Here is a 21,403-nt window from a genome sequence, read left to right on the forward strand (position 1 = left end):
GGAAGTGATGACCCAAAGAAATATTCAAAATTGGAACAGGAACACTGAAAATGTAACAATAGTGCAAAAAGGTTTTAACAGAAAAATAACTTAACACTAACTAATCATTTGGGATCCACTGCTCTCTAGTCATCCTTACACATCCTCCCTGAAAAGCTCATCTGTGAAGGAAAACTGGCCATACTCCTGCATTCCTGAGGTAGATGGCAGATGTGAGGCAGATGTGTGTGGTAATATCATTGTGTTAGTGTTGGATGCAGATGTGTTTTGTGTAGAGTTGGATGGGAATGTGACCGGTGCTGCTGTGTGTAGTGGTGTTGCTGATGAATACATGTGTCCATAGGGACCTCTGCTCTGATATGGTGGCATTGGTGGTGGGAAGTTGTATTGTGGTGGTGGTGGTGGTGGTGGTGGTGGTGGCTGTTGTATGACCTGTCTTAACAGGGAGAAGCCATCTGCAATGGAGCTAGCCAATCTGTCAATGTTATTGCTCAACTGACTGAAACTATCAGACGCTCTCTTCTCTGATGCTTCCATCATATCCAGCATTCTCTTCTTCATCTGCAGTTCCTCTTCAGCGATGTTCACCATCTGATTCTCTGATGGGAGCTTTCTTTTCAGCCTGCTTTGTCTGTGTCCATCAAGTCTGGCCTTGAAAAAAAAGATTGAAAATAATTGTTACAGCTGGCTTAAATACATACTATAAAACATTACAATCTTGATTGATTGATGTACTTTATTTAGTAAGACATGAGAACAGTACATGACAGTACATAACAGTACATGGAAGTACAAATTCGCAATACAAGGTCTACTAAACTGGATAGCTCAGTTAAGCACGTAGCTTGTTTAAGATGAGATCCCCACGCACACAAATCATGATGACATATAAGAGACAGACAGATATACACACTACTATACAGAATGTCATACAATCAGTTTACAGGTTACTGGTATGAAGAGTGAAAAATATGTACAAAAAAAAGAAAGGGAGAGGGGGGGGGGGGGTAGGTTAGGTTAGGACATGGGGTAGGTTAGGACTTGGACAGGGGCCATTTTTTAATTGCAGCCTCCTGAAGGTGTATCTTTAGGGCATTTTTGAAAGTGAGTAGGGTTTTACACTCCTTTACTCCTTTTGGTAGGGCATTCCACATTTTAGATGAATAGCATGAGAAAGAGTTCATTCCCTTTGTTGTGCCAAATCTGGGTTGAACATGGTTTGTGGAGCTGCCTCTGGTGTTATGATCATGGACTTGATTAACATTTTGGAAGTATTTTGACAAATACAGGGGGATCCCAATGTTGTGGTGTATCTTGAAGACCAGGCCCATAGCAAGTTGCTGTACTCTGTCCTCAACCCTAAGCCATCCAATCCTAGCAAAATGGGCATGGGTTAGATGGGTTTTGTAATTGAGGCCAAGAAGTAGCCTTACAAGTTTGTTTTGGGATGTTTGGAGCCTTGTTACATACCTTAAGTAGGGCTCGTCGTTCCTTGACCACTGTGGGGGTCAGACAGCTGCCATCAGACTCTTGCAGTGATCCAGACGCATCGGACGCTTCCGTGGTTGTAGGTGAAGGGGAGTCTGTGGCACGGTTACCTGCAGATGGATCCACGCTGTTGACAACATCGGGGTCAACATCTGCCGTTTCGATCCCAGACAGAAGGGTGGTGGTTGCAGGGGAACCACCCCAGATCTGCTCGCACAGTTCGAAATAAATGAGTATTACCCTTCCATGGCCGCTCTTACGACCGGCGTCTACGGCTGCCCTATATTTAGAACGTATTGCCTTGAGCTTTGTTGTTATTATGGACTTGGTAATCTCCTCCTTGCGATGAGGGTAGTCGGTATTTGGCTCTGGTGGGTACTGTTCTAAGAACAAAGCCAGAATGTCGTTATATTTACTCATGCAAGTGTCCCAGTCCACGTTTTCATAGGTTCTGTTCACTTTGAACTCGAGCACAACACTGAGGAACAATTCCACCTCGCTGTCAGTCCAAACATAGGAATCCCCTTTGGCTTTTGGTGGCATTGTGGCATAAACAAAATGTACAAAATAACTAACTAACCGCTACGGAGTTTGTGACGCTGATATCCTTCTGATGGAAACCGTAAAATGTAAACACGGAAATACTACCGGTTGTAGTTTTTTCCCCCAGGCCTCTGATTGGCCAGTGCGGCTTTAGGGTACAAATATATCCCCACCTGCTGGTGTGGCATATTATAGACAGCGTTTTTGTAACGTTTAGCCGTTGTCGTGTGGACAGAGAGATTTTTTTAAACGGGGCCGTGTAGACGCGGAGGTTTTCAAAAACGAAAACGAAATATCTGCGTTTATGAAAATACCCGTGTACGTGTGGACGAAGCCCAAGAGACGATGTGCCACAATGGCCTATTATGGACTGCACATAATTATGTTTGAACTGTTGAACGTTGACCATTTGAGTAATTCACACCTATTTATCTATATCTGAAATCATAAGCAGTGCATTTAAGTTGTGTTTATTCCCTTGGTTTATTGATTATTTCATGAATAGTTATCCTGCTTAAACTGTTTATTATATATTTAGCCTATCTTATTTGATGCAGTCATTACAATATGAATTGATGATTATGAATATTGATTATTGTAGATCGGCTATTGATTATGATTTCTTATTGGAATATTGATGATGAATTGAATTGCTAATTATTGTTTATCATCTATATTGGATATTATTATTATTATTAATACCAACTATTGTATCCGTTTCTGTTTACCTTTGTACAGCACACACACCAAAACTTCAGTAAATACACCCCACCGGGGTTAACTCGAGCTCTCTGCCTCTGCCTCCTCTCATTTCCTTATATGGTCAGCCTGGCCGGTGGCCATTACCTGCTCACCCCTGTCAGTCACTCCACCTGAACAATAACCCATAGACATTCTTTCAGAAATGTAATAATTGAGGAGCCAATGAGCTTGGTATATTACTATGTGGGGGTGGAGCATTCTGTATAAAGTGATGATCACAGACACCTGCTGTATAGCACCTGAGGAAGCGAAACGTGTTGTGGAACAAATAAAAGAGCAAAATCAGTCCTGAGGAGAGTGTGTGGTCCCTTCTTTTGAAGGTTTTCTTCCCGTGTGTGTGTGTGTGTGTGTGTGTGTGTGTGTGTGTGTGTGTGTGTGTGTGTGTGTGTGTGTGTGTGTGTGTGTGTGTGTGTGTGTGTGTGTGTGTGTGTGTGTGTGTGTGTGTGTGTGTGTAGAATGCTATGCACTGCACTAGATCCATTTCACCAGCAGATGTCACTCACGTCGCATGTAACTCTACAGTAATCATGTCCATGATGATACAGTGTAGAGATGCTACAGAGTCACTGAATGCATGAGAACAAGCAGAGATAGAAGATCATTTCTAACACAGCTAATGTGATCATATATAAATGGGCAGCCAAATATTTCCTTTTTTTTTTTTACATGAACCACTTGAACCCTAGCATCCCTATTTTCTGGGGAGTAAAATGCTGAAAATAGACGATCTACAAGCTCATAACGGGTCGCAACGCAACCTGTTGTGAGCTTGTAGATCGGATATTTTCATGAATGTGAGCCCTCAGAAGGTGGATGCTAGGGTTGAAGTCCTCTTAAAGATGGATGCTATAGGGTTGAAGTCCACTTAAAGATGGATGCTATAGGGTTGAAGTCTTCTTAAAGATGGATGCTATAGGGTTGAAGTCCTCTTAAAGATGGATGCTATAGGGTTGAAGTGGTTCAAAGGTACGATGGTGTTATTATGAAATGAATCAGTTGGAACGCAGCTCATAGTGACTCAGCACATCCTCACATTATTACGGGGCCAGAGCTCAGCTCTGGACCTGTTTTGTTATTGGCAGTATTCTGTCACTTCTTCTTCTTCTGCCGCTTTTCGCAGTTCTGGCTGAACCGTGCTGTCGCTTTTTACGAAACTTGGCCATATGGTAGATGGTCATGAAAAACGATAAAAAAATAAATCTCACAATCTTTCGTCAAAAGGTGGCACTATAGCACTCAGTTTAAAATGCCAACTTTGAACAGGTACAACTCATGCCCTGTTTTACCTACAGCCATAAAACTTCAATACACACATGCGTCTCCTCATGATGAACAACTTTCACACTCTGACTTTTGACCTCTGACCTTTAGATCTCCCACCATTTTGAATTATATGAAAAACAGTTAAAACCTATCTCCTCCTGGGATTTTTGAGTAATCTGCACGAAACTTTTTACACATGAACTTTGGACCTATGCCAAAAAACGTTTGCAAAATATTTTCCATAAGTGAAAAAATGAAGCTTTAATGAGCCAATGAATATTGCAGTTTTATGACAATTATTCATCTGCCCCTAACACATACATGCAGACTTACCATTCTTTGAAACTTTGCAGAAATGTAAAGGGCCATTCCAAATATCACTGAAACCAATCTTACTCCAATTGGTCAAACGGGGGCGCTATAGCAATTTTTTGAAAATGCAAACTTTAAACAGGCAAAAGTCATGCCTCGTTTGACCGACAGCCATTAGACCTGCTTACACATGTGCCTTGACTAATGAGGAACACATCTATCACGTTGACCAGTAAGCACCGCCCTTAGATTGTCCGCAATCTTGAGCAGTTTGAAAAACACTTAAACCCAGGATTTTTCAGCTATTTGCGTGAAACTGTATCATCTATGTGATCTCCTTCCACAGGTTCTTGTCTGTTGGTGGCTTCTCGCTTAAATGTGTGCCCCACAACCTGAAGGTCACCAGTTCAAGCCTCACTTGGTGCAGATTTATCTAAGTTGCATTTCACACAACATGACTATCAATGAATACATCTGCAATTGTTAAAGATAACATGAAATACTTAATTGAGTGTTTTTTACATACAGCTGATCTACAATCTCACAACTTTTGAGATAGCAATGAGAGTATGTTTTTTCAATGTATAACATACTTCATTGTGAAAATAGCCGATGTACAATCTGACAACTTTTAATGGTTTGTGAGCTTGTAGATCGGCTACTTTCACTAGTTTTGCTTCTGAGGAGATGTACAATTTCTTCATTGGTAAATGGTTTGTGAACGAGTGATCTTAGTGTTAGTGAAACAGGGGCTTGGGTCATGACAGAAGGCAAGCGTTTGTCATCCTCAACAGACAATATCAGCCTGGACAAAGTTATAGCACTATAGGTAGTGTTGCAGCTACCTAAGAGTGCCTCACGACCGCAAGGTTGCTGATTCAAGCCTCACTTGATGCACACTCATTTAAGTTGAATTGCAAAAAACATGACTCAATCTATTCCGTTTCCATGGCTCTCTCTCTCTCTCTTCAATCTATTCCGTTTCCATGTCTTTCTCTTCAATCTATTCCGTTTCCATGTCTCTCTCTCTGTCTCTTCAATCTATTCCGTTTCTATCTTCAATCTATTCCGTTTCCATCTCTCTCTCTCTCTCTCTCTCTCTCTCTCTCTCTCTCTCTCTCTCTCTCTCTCTCTCTCTCTATCTCTCTCTCTCTCTCTCAGGGGCGGCCATAGCTGAGTGGTGAGTCGATTCCAGGCCAGTTCAGCAAATGTGTCGATGAAATTTGTCATCGACACAAGCAAGACTCTTAACCCCTAATTGCTCACAGGCCCTCATTGGAAACAAGACCGCAAGGACTTTCATGAACTGACCTGTTAAAGGAATTATCATTTCTCTTTCTCTCTCCTGGCCCCGTATTATCGCTGCTTGCAGCTATATTTATTATTATACTTTACTGGCTTGTAGAATGTTTTACAACTGTATTAGGAACGAACTATTTTATTTTGCAATGGCAGATTGGTCTGAAACCGAAACAGATTTATGTTTCATCATCCGCTAAAACGTATTAGCACTCTTGTGTTTCAACTGTCATGTTCAAACTGTGCAAAAATGAAAATGATGCTTTTTCAGGTGTTACAGCTAATACACCAGATGTTGTTGATGAGGACAGCAGAGAAGAGACCATTTTACAAGTAGGTTGTACATTGTACATTAGACCACAGCCTGGAAGAGCCATTCCTTACCAAGGTGCTAAAGTAACAATGCTATTATACAGCTTGGTAACTGTTATATAGTCACTGAGAATAACCACACGGGTGTTGTGCAATAATCCGTTTTAAAGCTAGTCTTCCTGGGGTCCGACACAGACAAACATTTTAACAGAGACATTCCTTACATCAACTTTGCAATCACTATAATCTAAATGAAAAATAGAGAAAAAAAAGTAGGCTACTATCAAGTAGTAAATTTAAAATAACACAAAATCACTTATTACACCTTAAACTCTGTGCGTCTGGGGATTAGTACAGGCACGTATTCATCAGATGTTCTTTTAACTTTTTCTTAAAGGTGAATGTTGTGTTTGTATTAATTATGTACTTAGGCAATGAGTTCCATCCTATTACAGCTCTATAGTTAGTAGAAGCTTTAAGAAGATCTGTTCTTGGTTTAAGTGTTACCATATCACCTGAACTGGCTTGTCTAGTCATATGGGTATGTTCATCTCTTCTGTATCCTACTTGGTCAAATAAATACTGGGGTTTTTGGTCAGTTAAAACATTTCTGAAAAAGGTGAGAAGTGCGTGAATGTAATCTATTCTCAACAGTAAGCCATGATAGATTTCTGTGCATTTCTACTACATGTGTGCGCTTGGAGCACTGGAGAGCTAATCTGGCAGCTTTGTTTTGAGCTGTTTGCAATTTCTGTATGTCTTTCTTCTTAGCGGATGACCAAACAACTGGGCAGTACTCAAGGTGTGACAAGACTAAAGCTTGAATTACTACTTTCAGAGTTTTCAATGTGATATACTTGGAACATTTCCTGGTTATAGCGATGCTCCTTCCCATTTTAGTTATTATCAATTTGCTTTGTCCAATTTAGTTTAGGATCTAATACAATTCCAAGCAGTTTAGCCTCCTTCACCTGTTCCACTGGCTTCCCGGCAAGTGATAGGCACAATTGAGGATCACTTTTCAATAGATCCAAACACCATGCATTTGGTTTTAGCAATGTTCAGTGCTAATTTCTTCTCGCCGACCCAATCTGCTACTGATTTAATTTCAGCATTGAGTATATCATTTAACTCACCTACTGTAGATGCTGTACTGTACATGGTTGAGTCATCCGCGTACATAACCACACTAGATTTATTTAATGCCAAAGGTAGGTCATTAGTGAATATCGAAAATAAAAGAGGACCTAAGGAACTTCCTTGAGGAACCCCGCACTGCATCTCCTTACTGTCAGAAAAACTTCCATTAAAATACACCCTCTGCTTTCTCTTTGACAGGTAACTCTCCATCCAGGCCAGAGCAACAGAATTAAAACCATAGCATTTAAGTTTTCCCAACAGCAAAGCATGATCAATAACATCGAAAGCAGCACTGAAGTCTAACAGTACCGCCCCTACCAGCCTTCTGTCATCCATGCTCTTTAGCCAATCATCAGTTATTTGTGCCATTAATGTACTTGTAGAGTGCCCTTGTCTATATGCATGTTGGCAGCTTGTTATCAGACCATTACTCGAGAGAGTAATGGTTTTTCAAAAATCTTACTCAGCACTGGAAGAAGACTAATAGGGCGACTGTTTGGACCAGCGAAGGTGGATCTTTTGTCCTTGGGCAGTGGAATGACCTTAGCTTCCTTCCAAATCTCTGGGCAAACACCATACTCTCGGCATTTATTGAATATGTGACATAAGGGCTTGGAAATATATTTAGCAGCAATTCTGAATAGTTTGCAGTCAAGATTGTCTGTACCTGGAGGTTTGTCATCAGATAAATGTAACAGCATTTTTTCTATGTTTTCTTCCACAACCTGGTGAAATCCAAACATGCACTCCTTTCCCTTCATGATACCGTCTTTAATGATGTCATGTGACCCGTTGTTATTCGTTGTACACATGATATTCCTCAACTTATCAACCTTATTTATAAAATAATTATTAAAATAGTTAGCAATTTCATATGGCTTTGTGATAAATTAACCTTCTGTCTCTATGAAGGAGGTATGCATGTTTGGATTCCTTCCCATTATGCTATTCAGAGTTCTCCACAGCTTCTATCCATCATTCTTAGTGTAGCAGGATGGGCGTTGGTTCCCACTCTGCCCACGGCCCATCCTCCGCCCACTCATCAGTGGGCTGATTGGCAACAGTATTAAAGCAACGCACCTCCAAACACAGTTAGCTGTCTGTCTGTCTCCACCTGGTCGCACTATTCATGCCAGGCTGGCCTGTGTGTCATCGCACCTTAGTGCAGGTATGTCTCTCCATCTTGCTGTTTATGCACTACTGTCTTATGCTGCGTAGAGCATGGTCTTGAACTTGACCATGACCGTCTGTGTCCTCTGTAGCCCCGGTGTGTCTACCCCTCCTGTTGGCGTTCAGCGCCGAGTGTGCGTGTTGCTTCACGCTGCACAACGGGTACGTTGGTGGTCCTCCCTCTCCGCAGTATAACAAGTTAATTTCATGTCAGGCAGACACTATAATAATAATGGCCTTTATTATTACTACAGTTATTTCTACCGGTGTCCGCCGCTGCAAGCGGGCCATCGTGGCTTCAGCCTTTGCTGCATAGCGGTATATTACTGTCTGTCTCTCTGCTCCTGTCTTAGTGAACATTAGTATTAAAGATGAGTAGAATGACATGGCCGTTTATCGTTTTAGGCACCGTGATACCTGCTGCTGCTTTGCAGGGGTTTGAATTACCCACGTTACCACGTATTACGAATCCTTTCACACTGACTCTCCACTCTCTGAGGTTCCCCTCCCCCCGTTCCTAAACGGCCGTGGAACAACGTGGCTCAAACGAGCTCAGGCCCTTATATGGGTTAAAGTACTATTTCTGACGCATTGGTCCACAAACTCAGGCTCACTGCCAGCCTTCTGTTATTTTTTTGTTTATTTCGCATTATTGCTTATTTTGTTATTTGCGTATTGTTTATTTAAGGTTATTGCTTATTTTGTTTATTTGGTTATTGTTTATTTAGTGTTACTGCTTATTTTGTTTTATTATTGCTTATTTTAGTGTTGCTCATTTTGTTTGGTTTAGTGAGACTATAGGGCTACAGACAGCCTCCTATTACACTAATGTACAAGTTAAAATCTATTTTCCCTGCACTGCCTGAACCTTATTCTCTGTCTTGCAGGCCTGTGGCTGGGGACCCTCTTGGTGCGAGGGAGCAGGTGACGGCTGCCCAGTTGGGTTGTGGTAACCCCCCCCCCCCTCTTTGCTGTGTTTTGGTGTGATATCCCCCCCAGCACTGGCCCTATAGGCAAATAGGTTTTATTATTACTGTAAGTGCATTATCCTATTGTTTTAGCTAATGAATGTCATGCTCTTGTATTATTGTTTTAATACAATAAAGCTTTTTGTACTTTGTATAAACACTGTTTCTGCCTTTAAATTAATTGTACCAACGAACCTGTGTGAGGAGCAATATATGTTCAGGCGGTTGGTTTATATTATACATATTTCCTGGGGTGCAACTCCCCAGGTGGCGTAGTTGGCTATATAGATAGATTAATTCATACCGCCCTGCTACAATTAGCATCATTTATTTTAAGCCTATAATATTCCTTTTTTTAATAATTATTCAATTTTGTCACAGCATTTCTTAGTTTGCAGTAATAATGTTGCCTAACAGATAGAGAACCTGTTCTATCTGCATTCCTTTTTGCATCATTACGGTGGGCCATTAATCTCCTTAATTCATCATCCAACCAGGGTGCACTTTTTGACCGAGCATTCCATTTTTTCATTGGAGCATGTTTATCGGCAATCTCCAAGAACAATTTCATAAATTCACTTTTTCTGGATTTTCCTCACTCCATACATCTGACCATTGCACACTCCTCACCTCCCCCTCAAATAATGCCTGATTAAAACTTCTATAATTAATTCTAGGGCCAGCTTTGGGCATACTGGTCTTTCTCACAATAGCAACCAAGTTGTGGTCACTGCAACCCAGGGTTACTGATATTGCTGTAGAACATTGCTTGGGCCTGTTAGTATAGATGTGATCAATACATGTTGTTGTTGTGACAGCAAACTTGTTTGTGGCCGTTCTGGTTGCTGATGTTACTACCTGAGACAGGTTACATATTTTAGCAACAGACAAAATGTTCTTCCACATGGGGCATTTCTCATTAAATGCATCTATATTCATATCTCCCAAGAAGTACATTTCATTATTATTATCAGCGGTCTTGTCCAACATTTCACAGATGTCATCCAGATACTTCACATTGGCACTAGGTGGCCTATAACAGCATCTAATTAAGATAGGCTTTAAGTGTGGTATATGTATCTGTAGCCTTGGGCTTCAATTTCATTCATCATTAAGTCACATCTCTTTTTAACTGGAATATGATTTTTAACATAGATGGCAACTCCACCACCGTTCTTGTCCCTGTCCCTTCTAAACAAATTGTATCCATGTATTGCAACTTCTGAATCATCAAAAGATGACTCTAGATGTGTCTCCGATATCGCTAGTATGTGAATGTTATTTGATTCAACCAGACTGCATAGTTCATGTACCTTGTTCCTCAGACTGCACACATTTAGATGAGCCAGCAACAGTCCCTCCTTTGGCAGATTAATAGTATGTGACATTGGCATCATAAGTTCACAGTTAAAAACATAACAGCCGCATACCTACAGTACAGTATCAAGTTCACTCGTCACTAGGTGACTTTGGGTTGCTGTCCCGGGGGCGAATAATCTGTCTGTCATGCCTCAGATAGGCAATTTCCCCTCTCTCCCTTGCCTCCCTCATCTTTGGGAGTAGTTCTTTCCTTTTCATTCGGACTGCTTCAGTGTAATCTTCATTAATGTAGATATTGGTCCCTTTCAAATGTTTGGCTCTCTCTAACACCGTTGATCTGTCCTTAAATCTTAAAAACTTCACCACAATGGATCTGGGTCTGCTGCTACCAGGCACTGATCTCCCAGTGCGGTGTGCTCGCTCGACTTCAACATCCGGCTGCAGCTTTAGTTTTTCCACAAGAACACCCCTCACCTTTTCCTCCGTATCTGCCCAGGTCTCCCCAGGCGTCTCAGTGATGCCGTCAAAAAACAGATTGTTCCTTCTCGATTTCCCCTCTGCATACTCCATTTTATCTCTGTCAGCTTGCATGGAGTTACAACGTACAGATTGTGTTGCATTCTGACCTTTGATGTCATCTACCTCCTTCTGTGTAAATTGTATACTTGTTTTGATATCCTGCACCTCTCACCTCTCTTGTAAGTGCATCCAACCTATCGTTGGTGGAGTCCATAATGAGTTTTACAAAACCTTTAAAATGATCTTGTTGCAGCTGTAAAAGTGCACTGAACATGTCTTTCTGTTGTTGAAGCAGCTCCTTTACTTGAGCAAGTGAGACCAGATCTTCCTCTGACTTTTCCTCTCTCACCTCTGCCTGATTTTTCCTCGGAGGCATCTTCACATCAACTACCCACCTTGGCCTAGTGGCTCGCTGCCTGTTGCTGCCGGGGGTGGTTGGCCTGGACCGGTGGCTAGCTGCTGCCTGCTGGTGGTGGCTGCTCCTCAGCCTGGCCTGGTGGCTTGGTTGCCAAGTTAGCAGTATCAATAGTAACTTCACTATATCACAGTAACAGATGTAAACGGCTTGTGTTCATATTTGGAAGCCTCAGTAATTAAATGTCCATAAATGTGTTGTGAGAGGCCTGCAGATTGCAGGAAGGCCCAATAAGCCAGAGAGCTGATAAGACATTGGAGGATACAGGATACAGGAGACGATGCTTCCTGTATCCTGAAACACTTATTGTTGAGTTTCCCAAGTCTGTGCATCTACTACTGTTTGTGTTCAAGAATGTCTTGTTAAATGTGAACGCAAATAAACATGTTAAATGTGTGGAATGCTTCTATACATTGATCTCACACATTAACACATTGAATTGATAGATTAGAGGGACGCATTCATATATATTGATCTTAATTAAACATAAATATTGTTCTCACACATGAATACATTATTGAAGTGATATATTGATCTCACACAGAGGAGCCAGTAGCTCAGAGAAGAGTCCAGAGTGCTGAGTAAACACTGGTGCAGGATAGACATGAAAAACAAACATCCAGCTCAATGTTCAAACCAAAATGCTTTATTGACCCCTTAACAGACGACGTCACACTGATAAAAAACAGTATGCGTGCAACCACTATGCGCTCAATGAAACCCATTCTGTCAGGTCTCGCTAGGACGCGCCTCACCAGCCAACACACAAGAGGGGGTTGGGGTGTGCTGAAACCAGCGCACCCCGAAACAACAGGTTGGGAATTGATTGCGTGAAACAATCACCTGTGCATCCAGTCTCAATGTTGGTAAACAAATAATTGGTCTATTGGCATGATGAAATATGTTTTACATATAACATAAAACAAGTTTAAGTAAAACGACATTACGTATACAGAGACAACAGGTAAAGAACATCCTAACAATAATGAATAACAAGCAATAAAGCAAACAATGAGACAATGCTAACAGTGATATGCAGCAGTTAGTGACTTAGTTCAGCCAGATGTCCATGGCTGTCCCTCAGTTGATGACAACTCCTCACATATTGTGCATGTTCTCCTAGAACATATTCTCTTATTCATGGTGGAATCACATTCTTAGTATTTGTCTTTCATTTGAGGGAAGAATGATGCTCTAATGTCTTTATATCTACAAGCCCACAATATATTGTGGGCTTGTAGATATAAAGCCCACAACGCCTCACGCTGTGAGGCGTTGTGGGCTTGTAGATCTGCTGTTTTCTGTTAAGGTTGGTTAATGTTCCGCCCTGAATAGAGATGTGAGGGTTCAAGTGATTACAATAAAAAGTGGTAAAAACATTAAAATATTTCCTATCACACAAAGTTTTGGTGGCCCCACTGTAGTACCTCTGAGGACCCCCTAGGGGTCCCGGACCCCCTGTTGAAGACCCCTGACTTAAACCATTGTATACATAGCTGACCAGAGTCCCCAGAGGGACCTGTACCCTCCAGAGGGCAGATGTTCTCAAAGTGGGGTCCGGGGACCCTCGGGGGTCATTGAGGGGGTTCCAGGGGGTCCACAGGAAAATCAGTTAATATAGCATCAACATCAATGGAACCACTTTGACCCTATGTAGCTCACAATTTTATTTTATTGTCTCCGCCAGGCCGAAAGGCATGGCGAGAGAGTATGTTTTACACCCTGTCCGTCCGTCCGTCCGTCCGTCCGTCCGTGTGTGTGTGTGTGTGTGTCCGTCCGTCCGTCCGTCTGTGTGTCATTCTGTCATTTTGTGGACAGCTAATCTCCGGCACCGTTGGCTTGATCGCAGCGAAACTGTGCACAAACACTCCCTGGATGCCAAAGCCGAACCTCTGCTCCAAATTTTTCACATGGGCCTTTTGTAGCGCCACCAGGAGGCCGATTTTTGCAAAACACATTTTTGAACAGTACTCCTACAGATTTTGGCCAACAATCCCCCAAATCGGTACACAGTATCTCTATAGTTATAAAAGAAACGGCTCATTTCAGATTTTTCATGTTCCATCCTGATTGGCAAAAATTGTCTTTCAAAGTTTGCAGGCGTTTCGAACAAAATGCCTCAAATAATGAACAAAGCATGCAGTTTCCGTGAAATTTTGCACACACATTCCCATTAGGCAGATTAAGAAATGCCATTTGAAAATGTTCAAATCAGCCTCATGGTGGCGCTGTAACAGGCCGATTCGTGTTTTTACCTATAACTGCACCGGTCAGTGTAAAACTTTGTATGCACACTCTCTAGAGGCCAAGGAAAAACCTTTGCCCTGCATTTTTCACATTTGCCTTTTATAGCACCACCAGGAGGCAGACTTATGTAAAGCACATTTTTTTATATTAAGCCTTCATATTTGATCCAAAATTCACGCAAATCGGTACACATGATCTCTATAGTCATGTGATCAAGACTGATCTGTTAGATTTTTCATATTCCATCCTGATTGGCTAACATTGACATGTAATGTTTGCAGGAGTGGCCCGTTTTAAACAAAATGCCGCGAATCATGAACGCAGCGTCCGATTGCGGTGAAACTTTGAACGCACATTCACACTATGTTGAGGAACAAATGCTACCCTTTTAACATTGGCCTATTATAGCGCCACCAGCAGGTCAAATTTAGCAAAACACATTTTTAGAACAAAATGCCTCAAAACATGAATGCAGTGTCCGATTGCCGGCCACGGCCTAGGAATAAATGGCACCCTTTTCACATTGGCCTATTATAGCGCCACCAGGAGGCCATAACAACCTACCTGACCTGGCGGAGACTTGTGCTCCGAGGAGCACTTTTTCTAATTGTATTTTATTTTATTTTATTTATATTATTATGTATTGTATTATATTGTATTATCTTTGTCTCTGCGTGAGGTTTCAGACAACGTCTGTAGGAGTCTGTAGTAAGACGTGTATTTTGCAAACATTGCCCACAGTCTAAACAGTATAATATCAAAACATGTATAATCTGTACATTGAAACTATACAAACTATAGGATGCCAGGTCATCACATGATCACATGAACCTGGCTTCAGTATTTATAGTTTTATTAATGTCTTGATGTTATCTTTCTATTATCATCTTTAATGTGATTTGATCAACGTGTGATTTGTTTTTCTTATTCAAAGTCAACCATTATTGATCTGTGTGTGTGTGTGTGTGTGTGTGTGTGTGTGTGTGTGTGTGTGTGTGTGTGTGTGTGTGTGTGGTGTGTGGTGTGTGGTGTGTGTGTGTGTGTGTGTGTGCGTGTGCGTGTAGGATGGCTATGGAGGGGGCATATCAGGACACAGTGTCATAGTACAGTGGCTGAAGGTATCAGAGCTTCAGACACAGAGCAGACAGTGAGTGAAGGTATCTTCAGGGACCAGACAGCAGGATGAAGATGGTTCTGTGGATGATTTTGACCTCTCTGTTCCTTCATGGTGAGTAGATCTAAGGGCAGGTACACACTGTAGGACTTTTAAAGTGGTCGGGGAGTCGTCTGATCGTTAAGCATAACACACTACGGGAGTTTATTTCTTGAAATGGGCTGTCATATATCGTTGTGGTTTTAACCCTATAGATTGATCCCCTCTCTCTCTCTCTCTCTCTCTCTCTCTCGCACGTCAAGTGCGCTCAAGTAGTCAGTGACAGTGTTGCCATGTCCGCTTATTATAAGCGACTTTGGGATTTTTTTTCTGTAAAGTTGCTTGAAAGTGTAGTTGCTTTTTTTGGCCTTCTTTTCCTGTTTGAACCAGTTGTTCTCAAACATTTTCATGGCAAGGACCCCAAAATTAATAATAATAATGAATTGTCCACAGAGGTGTGGATTTGGAAAATATTGCACCGCCCCCCCCCCCCCCCCCCCCCGCCCCCCATTTTCACCGGAAGGAAAACATGTCAATAGAAAAGTTCAATTAACTTGATCTGTAGGGGGCACTGTGGGTTAACTAAAACATGTTACATCCGGTGAAATGTTTTCTTCTCTGGTCATAAAGTGTGTTTTAGACGTGAGGTGGGGAGGGGGCGGGGCTCACAGTGTTTCCACTGTGTAGAGTAGGCTTTAGACTCCATAAAACACTCTTTGTTTTGGTGAGTAGAGAAAGTATATGTTTTATTTGTACTACAGACGAGAGGCTGAGCAGCCTGTGTTACCGCCAGAGTGTGAGAAACGACCCGAAATGTTATTGTTTTATTTAGTGGTTTTTCAACTCTTTTCATATCAAGGTCTATTATTTGTTCTGCATTTGATGACATTTAGACTCTCAGACCCCAGACCAGAGGTGGAAAAAGTATCCTACTCACATGTGCCGAGTATCAATACTGCAGTGTAGAAATACTCTAACTGAAATGTACTTAAGTAAAAGTACAAACGTATTGGCATCAACATATTTACTACTGTCATTGTGCATTATGTCCCATTTCACAAGTTCAAAATGTATTAAAAATATTTAGAAAATAGCAGATCTACAAGCTCAAAGTGCTTTAGTAATTGGAAATGGGAAATACTCCAGTAAAGTAATAACTCCTCAAAAGTGTACTTATTAAGTACAGTATTTGAGTAAATATACTTCGTTACTTTACACCACTGCCCAAGACTTTGGATAAGATGTTGTCCATCCATGCTGCATTGATGTTGGTACCATAGGAGAGAAACACATGATTTTATCAATAAATTAACTCTTGAGAGCATAAAATGAAACCAAATGGACCCTTACGGGTCTATAAGGGTCCATTGGTTACCAACTCTCCATCATTTAGCTGCGGACCATCTCAACCCCCTCAAGGACCACTGGTTGAGAAGCACTTGTTTAGAGGAATAGAAATGATGTCATTGTATTATGGTGTATATTATAGATGTTTCAATATTAATACCACACTGTGGATTTAGACATGCATACATACTGTATGTTAAATGTAGATTTATCTCTACATTCCCACAATAATATACACAAAGAAATGGAATATTTTGGAAATAGTTTGAACGTGATTAATCATGATGAATTCATTTTTAGCGGTGCCAGCCGCTCTACATTTGACCGTGTGTGTGTCCGTCCGTCCGTCCGTCCGTCCATTTGCGCACGGCAAAGATACAACACATGCGGCACAAATGCACACACACACACACACACACACACACACACACACACACACACACACACACACACACACACACACACACACACACACACACACACACACACACACACACATAACACACACACACACACACACACACACACACACACACACACACACACACACACACACACACACACACACACAGTAAAACGACCGATCTACAATGTGAGTAAAAATGATTAAGCAAATAAAGTGAGTACAAATATTTAAAAGTAAATACATTGAGTAAAAATACTTAAGAGTACTTATATTGAGTAAAAATATTTAAGTACTCAACATGAGTAAAAATACTTAAAGGTTGTTAAAATGAGTAAAAATACTTAAACGTAGTTAAAAAGAGTACAAATACTTAAATATAGTTAAAATGAGTAAAAATACTTACAAGTTGATAAAAAAGACTCTTTTAGTACCGCCTCAATACCAGCACCCACACATCAAATAGAGTAGTACCGTCTGAATGCCAGCGCCCACACATCAAATAGATTTGTACCGACTGAATGACAGCACACACTCATCAAACAGAGTAGCACCGCTTACTCACACTGGGTGTGATTTTTAAGCTGTGATTAATCTGATTAAAATTTTAATTGTTTGACAGCCCTATTTTTCACATTTTAAAAGCCTTTGAAATGGAACATTCTGCATTATGAGTACTTTTACATTTGGTACTTTTACCAAAGTACATTTTGAATACCTGACTTTTACTTGTAACATGATACTTTTACTACAGAGTATTTCAACATTGTGGTATTGATACTTTTACTACAGAGTATTTCTACATTGTGGTATTGATGCTTTTATTACAGAGTATTATTACAGAGTATTCTACATTGTGGTATTGATACTTTTAAAACAGAGTATTTCTACATTGTGGTATTGATACTTTTATTACAGAGTATTCTACATTGTAGTATTGATACTTTTACTACAGAGTATTTATACATTGTGGTATTGATACTTTTACTACAGAGTATGTATACATTGTGGTATTGATACTTTTACTATAGAGTATTTATACATTGTGGTATTGCTACTTTTACTCAAGTACTTCTTCCACCACTGGTTAGGCTCAAACTCATTCATTTGATCATGTTTCTCTTCAGCTCTCCAGGCTCTCCACACAACAGGTAAACAAACATCAATAAACACATAAATATTATAGATTGTAACCTAGAAGTTTTTCTTCTAATCAAAGTAATATAACTTTATTTAACTGTTTATTCTATTGTCTGTGTACAGAGTCTGGTGATGTCAGGTTGGTGGGAGGAGACAGACACTGTGCTGGTAGAGTGGAGATGAAACACCAGGAAGAATGGAGACCAGTGACTCCTTATGGCTGGAGCCATAAGTCATCATCTGTAGTGTGTAGACAGCTGCACTGTGGCTCTGCTGTTTCTACAGAACAGAGACGTGGTTCTACATATCAACCTACATGGTATTTTACATCTTACTGTGTTGGATATGAATCTTCACTGAGGGAGTGTGGAGTAGTGGAGTCTCATACTTCCCCCTTCAGTCTGGATCTGATCTGTTCAGGTAACAAACAATGACTTCAACAATGACACTAATCTATACTGTCTGTCTATCTATCTGTCTGTCTGTCTGTCTGTCTGTCTGTCTGTCTGTCTGTCTGTCTGTCTGTCTGTCTGTCTGTCTGTCACAATGCGTCAGCTTGCAGATCAGATATTTTCAAATGTCTGATCCAATCCCATGTATATAGAGCTGAAGTTGGTAATTCTTTCAAAATCTACAAAGTAACTAAAGTTTTTAAATAGTTATAGTGGAGTAAAAGTACAAGATCTGCCTCTGAGTTGGAGTAGAAGTAAAAGTACAGAAAATTGGAAATACTCCAGTAAAGTAAAAGTATAACTGTACTCAAGTATAGTACTGTACTTCAGTAAATGTACTTAGTTACTTTACACCACTACTCTTTTTAATCCATTAAGACCAGGAACTCATCTGTGTGTCATTTTAAGATTTCTTTGGCTTTTCAAAAATAGCAGATCTACAAGCTCATAGCGGGGCACTGTGCCACGCTATGAGCTTGTAGATCTGCTATTCTTTTGAAAAATCTTGGAAAATGTGTGCAAATCTTTGTATATATTTTTGTATTTTTGTATAATGTCTTATAAATCATTTTTTTAAAAACGTATGTTGCTACAGTATATATATATATGCACACATTTTCTAGATAAAAAAATAGCAGATCTACAAGCTCATAGCGCGGCACTCGGGCTTTGCCTTTTTTTTTTTACAGGGGTCAGTTCTGAATTGCAGCCTCCTGTAAATACTCCTTTAGAGCGGTTTAGAAGGAGAGTAAGGATTCACACTTTGTTATGACTGTTGGACATTCTACATTTTGGAGTCATAGCAGTAGAACTAATTTAACCCCTTGTTTGAGCCAAATCTGTGTTGAACGTGATTTGTGGAGCTCCCCCTGGTGTTGAGATTGTGAACGTCTTTAACGTTTGTGAAGTTGTCTCACAGGTACATGTCACACTCTATCTGTATCTGGGGGTCCATAATAACAGTCACACTCTATCTGTATCTGGGGGTCCATAATAACAGTCACACTCTATCTGTAGCTGGGGGTCCATAATAACAGTCACACTCTATCTGTAGCTGGGGGTCCATAATAACAGTCACACTCTATCTGTAGCTGGGGGTCCATAATAACAGTCACACTCTATCTGTAGCTGGGGGTCCGTAATAACAGTCACACTCTATCTGTAGCTGGGGGTCCGTAATAACAGTCACACTCTATCTGTAGCTGGGGGTCCATAATAACAGTCACACTCTATCTGTAGCTGGGGGTCCATAATAATAGTCCATGGAACTGTGAAGTGGGAGATAAAATAAACTCTGGGGAGGGGGTCCCCGGATGTGGAGTTAGTGGGGGCCTTACAGGAGAGTGAGTCCTACAGTGTTAATTATAATTACACCTCCGCTTTGTCTGATTGGCTTGAAATTTCACCCTGAACAGTATTTTATTATGTTGACCAAAGCTGGTGTAATGTTAGACACCACATTATTCAAATCATTAATGTTTATTGTTCATTCATAGTGAGCAATACTGTCTTCTATCCCTTATAAACACTCAGGAAATACTGCAGTTATTTTAGGTTACAGTAAACATCTTTATTCCTCCATAGACCCTCCAGAAAAACCCTCAGTATCAGTGGATCCACCAGGAGAAGTTGTTGAGGGCAGCAAAGTGACTCTGACCTGCAGCAGTGATGCCAACCCACCAGTAGACACCTACACCTGGTACAGAGACATCAGATCTATCTCCACTGGTCCTCAGCTGGTGAAGGACAATGTGTCTCCTGCAGACTCTGGACAGTACGTCTGTCAGGTGACAAACACACATGGATCACAGAGATCATCACCATACCATCTACATGTTCAGTGTAAGTGGACTAAACTGTTTAGGTTATTTTTTTACAGACAGCAACACAACAGCATTATGTGTTCAAGTGTTTAGTTTTTGTGTCATAAAGAGGGCTTTTAAATTGACATAAATGTTTCTCCAACAGATGGTCCTAAGAATGTCCTTTTGTCAGTAAGTCCACCAGGAGATGTTGTCAAAGGAAGCTCAGTCACTTTCACCTGCAGCAGCAGTGGATCAAATCCACCAATCCAGAGTTACATCATTTTCAGAGACAGAGCTATAGTGTCAGAGAAGAAGATAGAGACCATCTCTAACATCCAACCCAGTGACAGTGGAACATACTACTGTCAGGCAAAGAACAACATCACTACAGCCAGTTCACCTGAAGTCACTGTTGATGTTCACTGTGAGTATTTCATTTCATTAAGATTACCAAGTGTGTGTGTGTGTGTGTGTGTGTGTGTGTGTGTGTGTGTGTGTGTGTGTGTGTGTGTGTGTGTGTGTGTGTGTGTGTGTGTGTGTGTGTGTACACAGTTCACGTCTTGTCCATAGTATCATAGTTTGCATTGCACTGACACGTAGAAAGAGGGAAAGATGATAAATAAATGCTTTGAGAGAATAGTTTTTCATTCATTCATAGTGTCCAGTATGTTATTATGTTGACCAAAGCTGGTGTAATGTTAGACACCACATTATTCAAAATTAATGTTTATTGTTCATTCCTAGTGAGCAATACTGTCTTCTATCCCTTATAAACACTCAGGAAATACTGCAGTTATTTTAGGTTACAGTAAACATCTTTATTCCTCCATAGACCCTCCAGAAAAACCCTCAGTATCAGTGGATCCACCAGGAGAAGTTGTTGAGGGCAGCAAAGTGACTCTGACCTGCAGCAGTGATGCCAACCCACCAGTAGACATTCACACCTGGTACAGAAACAACAGATATATCTCCACTGGTCCTCAGCTGGTGAAGGACAATGTGTCTCCTGCAGACTCTGGACAGTACCTCTGTCAGGTGACAAACAGACATGGATCACAGAGATCATCACCATACCATCTAGATGTTCAGTGTAAGTGAACTAAACTTTTTAGTTTATTGCTTTCCTCTTTTTTTTTACAGACATCATCATTTGTTGAAGTGTGTTTAGTTTTTGTTGGGAGGGATTTGTGATTGTGTAAGTACTCAGAAGCTCTCGACGCGACCAGACGTGTCGACCGTGTTGAGAGGCTCCGTCTTAAATGGCATTTTATCTAGTTTTTAACGCCTACATTTTATACAACAACTTCAGATTTTGGATGATCCATCCATCTATTTTGATCTACTC

General features: G+C 40.8%; 1 protein-coding gene across 1 annotated transcript in view; it reads left to right on the forward strand.

Moving 5' to 3' along the window:
* Nucleotides 1-21,403, forward strand: part of LOC311044829 (B-cell receptor CD22-like) — a gene marked incomplete at both ends in the record, with an annotated part of 100,351 nt that overhangs the window by 66,232 nt on the left and 12,716 nt on the right. The window contains 3 exons of the mRNA XM_084056645.1: nucleotides 19,838-20,095; nucleotides 20,222-20,482; nucleotides 20,891-21,148. Coding sequence (XP_083912771.1) covers nucleotides 19,838-20,095; nucleotides 20,222-20,482; nucleotides 20,891-21,148 — 777 coding nt within the window. The remainder of the gene's footprint in view (nucleotides 1-19,837; nucleotides 20,096-20,221; nucleotides 20,483-20,890; nucleotides 21,149-21,403) is intronic.

The sequence above is a fragment of the Gymnoscopelus microlampas genome (genome assembly GCF_963454915.1).
Source record: "Gymnoscopelus microlampas genome assembly, chromosome: 5".
NCBI lineage: Eukaryota > Metazoa > Chordata > Actinopteri > Myctophiformes > Myctophidae > Gymnoscopelus > Gymnoscopelus microlampas.